Below are 7,356 nucleotides of genomic sequence, written 5' to 3'. Positions count from 1 at the left end.
GGAAAACAGTGTCAGAAATGATTGAGTTAAAAATCACGTAACACCAAGTTATAGCCCAACAGGTTTGTTTGGAAGCACTAGCTTTCAAGGTACTGCCTCTTCATCAAGCGGTTGTGGAACATGACCATACAACACTGAATCAATAGCAAAAGGGTTACAGTGTTATGGAGCTGTAATTATATATTAAAGAACTTTAAGTTAAAAATCACACAACACCAGGTTATAGTTCTTAAACAAATTTAGATTAAGTCTTTCATCTTTTAGAATGGGATACAGTGTTTTAGGTTCTTTAATATGCAAATCGCAGAATTACATTCTCAAGGTGGCATCAGCTTATCCAATAATAGGTGTCATCTCAGCTCAGACAATGCATTAAATGTGTGAAGGTAAATGTGCCAATGTTGAATCAATTCTATTTCTAAAGTTTGTATTGGGAAACAAGGAGGTGTTTGAAATCTGGGTGTCCTTGTTCGCCAGTCACTGAAAGTAAATATACATGTGCAGCACACAGTGAAGAAGGCAAATGGTATGGCAGGCTACATACGGGAGGGTTAGCGTACAGGAGCAGGGATGTCTTGCTGCAATTGTACGAGGCTTGGTCAGACCACAGTTGTTGTATTGTGTGCAGTTTTGGTTCTCTTTATCTGAGGTGGGATATTCTGGCTGTGGCAGGGATGCAATGAAGATTTACCAAAATGATTCCTGGGAAAGCAGAACTGACACATGAAGAGGGACTGGTTTGGTTAGGACTATGGTCATTGGAGTTTAGAAGAACGAGGGGGTAGTCTCATAAATAAAACCTATAAAACTCTTCAGAAGACCAGACAGAGGAAACACAGGATGGATGCTCCTGATGCCTGGAGACTCCAGGACCAGACGTCACAGTATGGATGTGGGGTAAACCATTTGGGTCAAAATTTCTTCACACAGGAAGTGGTGAGCAGTTTGAGACCAAAACACTGAATGTTTTCAAGAAGAAGTTAGATATAGTTCCGAGGACTAAAGAACTTATTGGTTAAGGAGAGAAAGCAAGTACAAGGGACCGAGTTGGAAGATGGATTACTGGGCAAATGATCGGATACTTGGTAGTGTGGATGAGCAGAGGGATCTTGGTGTCCATGTACATAGATCTCTGAAAGTTGCCACCCAGGTAAATAGTGCTGTGAAGAAAGCATATGGTGTACTGGCTTTTATTGGTAGAGGAATTGAGTTCCGGAGTCCTGAGGTCATGTTGCAGTTGTATAAGACTCTGGTGTGGCCACATCTGGAGTATTGTGTGCACTTTTGGTCGCCATACTAAAGGAAGGATGCGGAGGCACTGGAACGGGTGCAAAGGAGGTTTACCAGGATGTTGCCTGGTATGGTAGGACGATCGTATGAGGAAAGGCTGAGGCACTTGGGGCTGTTTTCATTGGAGAAAAGAAGGTTTAGGGGTGACTTGATAGAGGTGTACAAGATGATTAGGAGTTTTGATAGGGTTGACCATGAGAATCTTTTTCCACGTATGGAGTCAGCTATTACGAGGGGGCATAGCTTTAAATTAAGGGGTGGTAGGTATAGGACAGACGTTAGGGGTAGATTCTTTACTCAGCGAGTCGTGAGTTCATGGAATGCCCTGCCAGTAGCAGTGGTAGACTCTCCCTCTTTATGGGCATTTAAACGGGCATTGGATAGGCATATGGAGGAAAGTGGGCTAGTGTAGGTTAGGTGGGCTTGGATCGGTGCAACATCGAGGGCCGAAGGGCCTGTACTGCGCTGTATCTTTCTATGTTCTATAAGCCACAATCTTATTGAATAGGAGAACAGGCTCAATGGGCTGAGTGGGCTATTCATTTTCCTATGTTTCTATGACTCAAGCCTTCCATTTCAACTTTGCCAATAACTTGCTGTCAACCAAGTCATTCCAATCTGTTATACAATGGATCAATTATATAAGTTTCTTTAGAAGACTGAAAACGATGACAATTTATGTGACAAGGCAAGTAAAGATGTATTTCAGATGTGTAGAGAATGGTTGGAATGCAGCCAAATTGCTTTGGGACCTGTATTAACGTAATTATTGCATTGCTCAGGAAATTAAATCACATACTTGAAAACTGCACTTGGAAACCAATTTTGTGAATTTTTCTTAATAGTTTGTAAGCATTTGTCAACGTTTGCAATTCAAAATGAATAAGTTGTTTGCTGGAGTAGTCAGAATAAAGTAAACTAAAGCTTTACTATTATCTGGGGATAAGTCCAGTAGGTTTGACTTATGTTTTGACCACCTCCCTTTGGATCTGGGCCAGTGTGTGGAAATTCATAATTGTGAGACCAGTCAGACTATAAATGCACTGACTTTGCGCTAAGAAGCAGAGAATTGCCTGAGTCTATACAATCAGCAGCTAAAAAAGAAATGATGAACTGCAGAGTTATCTTCATCATCTTAGCCATCCTGATGCTTTCTGGACAATTGACAGATGGTAAGAGATTTGTTGTGCTTCTCACTTGCTGAACAGGAAAGTTATAACAGAAATCTTCAACTTGATACAATACTGGGCACACTTTAACATGTGAGAGACTGGGTGGGAGGCTTTTTTTGCTGGTTGGTAGAAATTAATTAATACACAGTATCAGTGTGTGGCGACCATTTGCAAATAGATCCACGGGCTTTAGCTCTCACAGCAGTTAAAATGTTAAAGAATGATCTAATTGAAGTCTTCAAGATATTAACAGGAAATGACAGGATAGATAAAGATAGACTATTTCTATGAGTTGGAGATTTTAGAATTAGTGGGCATAATCTGAGAGGTAGGGCCCGACTGTTCAGAAGAGATATTGGGAAACACTTCTATTGGAGGCTTAGAACTTTCTTCCACAACCTCTGGTTGATGCTAGATTAGTTGTTATGTTTAAATCTGAGAGAGATCAATTTTTATTCAGCAAAGGTGTTAAGGGATTAGATTATTTACAATGTGGAAACAGACCTAACACTACAGGCAATTTAGCATGGCCAATTCACCTGGCCTGCACATCTTTGAACTGTGGGAGGAAACCGGAGCACCCAGAGGAAACCCATGCAGACACGGGGAGAACATGCAAACTCCACACAGTCAATTGCCTGAGTCGGGAATTGAACCCGGGTCTCTGGCACTGTGAGGCAGCAGTGCTAACCACTGTGCCACTGCGCCGCCCACAAAGGCGATGTGGAGGAAAGTCAAGAATATCGAGTTAGGCCACAGATCAGCCATGATCTCGTTGAATGATGGAACAGGTTTGAAGGGCTGAATGGCCTACTCCTATTCCTATACCCTAAATGATTCCAGCTACAATCTGACAGCCTGTTACTCCTGAATGGGAAAGTAGTTCTGAATGCTGATGAGGTTTCATATTGTGGGAAAAAGATCCACAAAGAGAGAATTATTTTTAAAAAAAAGATTGTGAGAAACTACAGTATTAGATATTAACATTTCACATGGCTTTCTGTGCAGGCCGAGCCATTGGTGCAGTGAAATTTGACCTGCGTTGTCATTGTATCAGATCTGTACTCGGGATCCCCCGAAAGTACATCAAGAAACTTGAAATCATACCCGCAGGTCCACACTGCGCCAAAGTTCAAATCATGTGAGTAACTTCATTGGAGATCTTTAACAGCATTGTTGAAAGATGTGGCGACCCACTTTAATGATCCTCACCCCTGAATGCATGGCCTGAGAAAGAGCAGAGCGTTTGGCACAGAATCTCCACATTTATTGCATAGTTTGAAAATAAAGATAACCATGAAGTTATTGAAGTTATGAAGATAACCATTTATTGCATAGTTTGAAAATAAAGATAACCATGAAGTCAAACTAACATTGTTTGTGTTTTTTTTTCAGTGCAACCCTTAGAAAAGGAAGGAAGGTCTGTGTGAATCCAAAGGCAGATTCGATAAAAATGATAGGAATGGCTTCGCAATGGTAACATTTTTATTTTGTACAAAATCCTAATACTGTGCATTATTTTTATTGCGAGGGACTTTCTATTTATGAAATGCTCCAAAACTTAAAACCAGTATTCTGTTGCTGATAACAAATCCCTTTCTTTTATAGAAAAGAAGAGAGTTGAGGGGAAATGGACAATCCCTTCGAACTGATTAGTAACTCTTGCAAGATTGCTGTTATTTCTGGTGATTACGTTGGTTGAACCTTTCCAGATAACTTTGTTTGAAAGGATACCTGTTATTAACACTAAAACCTGGCTGAAATGAAAGGCTCATGTCTTGTCCTGTTGGGTCATGTATTAATTTCCTTACACCTACAGATCTATCCTGGCAGATACTTCATGTTTACTCAGCGGTTAAGAGTCCCTTTCTATAATTGCAATTTCGATCTAGAGTGAAGTGGTGAGAGGGGGCATAGGGTCAGTACTGATGGTCAGTATATTTGCACTGGTTTAAGTCCTTTCTTTTACTCCGAGTAGATACAAAAATACTTAGGAATATTTGTTTCATTATTGAAATTTACATCACAGTTTTCCATAAAATATACTTGTCAATCATTACCTGGAAATACTTCAACACAGTGCTATAATTCCACACTGGAAGTAATATGTCATTGTGGTGGAAGTGTTAAGATAACAAACTTTTCACTCTGTCCTATTTCCTGTCTGGGTATTTTTTTTTGTACATTTAGATTATTCTTCATTATCATGTTGGTACTGAGTGTAGTCGTCGGTTGTAGTGGGTTAGCTTAGTTGAAGAAGTTACCAACTTGCAGCCAGGTCAGTAAACTGAGGGAAACTGATTTGCTTACATAGCATGGAAAGACCAATTGATACTAGATGATCAGATATAGAAATAAATTATGATTTTTAAAAATAATTCATATTGTCACACTTAATTTGTAATGAGTTTTATCTCAGATCAGTCAGGTTTGTTGTAGTTTGGTCTATGTTGTTTACTAGATGGAAATGTTGAAAGTCCAAATAGCAGTCACTACTTCAGACAAGTGCTCATTCTAATATAATAGTGTTCCCACTCAATGTCAGTTCTACTCAGTCATATTCAGTAACTGCAGAACAGTATGCATATCTACATGCATCATTTAAAGCATTTTTAATATAAGAAGCTCCATGTGTATTGAAGATTGTTATATCATTGACATTTTTACTCTTCATTGTCAGCTATATGTTTATAATTTATGCCAATATTTAAAATGATTATCTTCATTTTAATGTTACGTTAAAATAAAATGTATGTATTTACTTCTTAATTCGTGCTTCTTGGTTTTACAACAATAAAGGAAATGTTTATTTCTTATGTGTGATTTCTAAATCTGAGATGAGTTACAGCATGCTGAGAATGAGTAGCGAAAAAGTAAATACATTTTGACTTGGCAATGAAGACTCAGTTTTGTGAGGTTGACACTCTAACCCACACTTTGTATCATGAGGCATCTCTCTGTGGCTGAATTAAGACTTAATGATCTCTCTAGCTATTAGATATTACACATTTATTGCCTCAGAGCCCATTTCAAGCAATTTTCATCTGCCATCAACTCATTCATGGGCAGCAGTTTACAATCAGGAGGTGTGGGAGATGAGGAGGGTGATACAATTTTGCAAGTGGGTGAGTTGTCTAATTACCTGAATTGTGAGTAGATTTGCTTAAATATTCACAGCAGGATGTTACACTAGTTGTAGAATTGATTAATATTTACTGGTGCAAATGAGTAGACTATGCTCCATCCATCTTTCCAGCATGTCAGAAGTGTAATAAATATTCCTGAAAGAGACTGAAAGAATGAAATTCCAGCCCCAACATTTTTACAGCTTCTCAATGTCACATTTAGTCGTGTTTTAGACTGAAGTTGAATGACAGCCCCTGTATTTTCATTACAGTGTAATATAATAGGATTAAAGTGGAAGGCATGTAAAGATTATGAAGCACATTCAAGCCAGTTAACAATGCAATTCAATACACTGAGAATTAACATCTAGGACAGGCCAGAAAAGAAATAAAGCTGACAAACTATATAGGGAAAATATCAAGACATTTCTTTTAGAATGTCATGGCTGAATCTTGTTAAGCAGCAGTGAGGGGATAACAACGTCAAAGTCAGCTTTTGATCGGGTTTGAAACTACCCAGAAGGTCAATATCAAAAGGTCAAGTGTGATGTCCTGAAAGTTGAGGTTAACAGAGAAACATCAAGGATGATAGGAAGGGCCAATCATGATGGACACTATGCCATCAAAGACAGAGTAAGAGTGATGGAGTGACATTGCATCTTAAGACTTTATTGGTTGACCACCACATGATAGTGAGGTGCCAGCCACTCTGCCTTTGAATAGGAGTGCCACTCATTGCTGATCCTACAACCAACCACCTCACCACTTCTCACAGCTTCTGCTGTGAAAAACAAACCAAAGCTGTAATGAATTCCAGCCCAGTAACTAACTTGTGGAGAGCTCCTCCTTATAGCTGGAAAATATCTCTCAAACTATGGGGCATATTTTCAAGGTGAGAGGAGGAAGGTTTAAAAAGGACATGAGGGGTAACTTTTTTTTAACGCAGGGAGTGTTTTGCATGCGGAATAAACTGCTAGCGAAAGTGCTGAAGATATAACATTTAAAAGACATTTGGATATGTACATGAATAGGAATAGTTTGGAGGGATAAGGGCCAAGTGCAGTCAGGTGGGACTAGTTTAGTTTGGGAATGTGGTCAGCGTGGACTAGATGGCCTGAAGGGTCTGTTCCGTCATGTATGACTCAATAATTTGTTGTGACTTCATATTTACCATACTTCTTCCCACCAAGGAATAACAAAACCATAAGACATCAATGTTTGCATTCATATAATGAGTGCAATTCTGTTTATCTATTCTGAAGAGAGGCACAAGAAAGTAATACGAATGACATATTGGGATTTATAATTAGAGTGGTGATGAAAGCCTGATGAAAGGCTTTTGCCCGAAACATCGATTTTCCTGCTCCTCGGATGCTGCCTGACCTGCTGTGCTTTTCCGGCACCACTCTAATCTTACTCTGATCCTCAGCATCAGCAGTCCTCACTTTCACCATATTGGGATTTATGTTAGTTCTGAATGGACCCCTCAAATTTCAAACCTAATGTTGCTTTTTGTATATCTTCCTTGCAGCCATAGCTTTGTATTTGATGCTCTGTTCAATCACCTTATAAACTTTGTATCTTTGTATGTTATGATCTGCCTGTACCCGCATGTAAAACAAAACTTTTCTCTGTGTGTAGGTACATGTGACAATAATAAATCAATCAAGTCAAATCAAATTAGTTGTTTGATTTGTTCTCCACGGGTTTAATATTGAAACTTGTGTTCAGCATCATTTGCATAAAGCAAAGTGGACAAAAGGCATGGA

The 7,356-nt window shown here is 39.0% G+C and overlaps 1 protein-coding gene across 1 annotated transcript; it reads left to right on the top strand.

Moving 5' to 3' along the window:
• Positions 1–2,380: 2,380 nt before the first annotated feature.
• On the top strand, positions 2,381–4,847 carry LOC132829251 (C-X-C motif chemokine 6-like). Its single transcript, XM_060846629.1, has 4 exons — positions 2,381–2,462; positions 3,471–3,603; positions 3,858–3,938; positions 4,071–4,847. Coding segments are annotated over exons 1-4 (282 nt in total). The 5' UTR covers positions 2,381–2,395; the 3' UTR covers positions 4,072–4,847.
• The last annotated feature ends 2,509 nt before the right edge of the window (positions 4,848–7,356 follow it).

This window comes from Hemiscyllium ocellatum, chromosome 2 (genome assembly GCF_020745735.1).
Source record: "Hemiscyllium ocellatum isolate sHemOce1 chromosome 2, sHemOce1.pat.X.cur, whole genome shotgun sequence".
Taxonomy (NCBI): domain Eukaryota; kingdom Metazoa; phylum Chordata; class Chondrichthyes; order Orectolobiformes; family Hemiscylliidae; genus Hemiscyllium; species Hemiscyllium ocellatum.
This window is presented reverse-complemented; position numbering and strand designations above follow the sequence as displayed.

Coding starts and splice junctions, on each gene's coding strand:
- LOC132829251 (XM_060846629.1), top strand. CDS start 2,396: ATGATGAACTGCAGAGTTATCTTCATCATCTTAGCCATCCTGATGCTT. Junction 2,463..3,470: donor TTCTGGACAATTGACAGATG/GTAAGAGATTTG, acceptor CTTTCTGTGCAG/GCCGAGCCATTGGTGCAGTG. Junction 3,604..3,857: donor TGCGCCAAAGTTCAAATCAT/GTGAGTAACTTC, acceptor TTTTTTTTTCAG/TGCAACCCTTAGAAAAGGAA.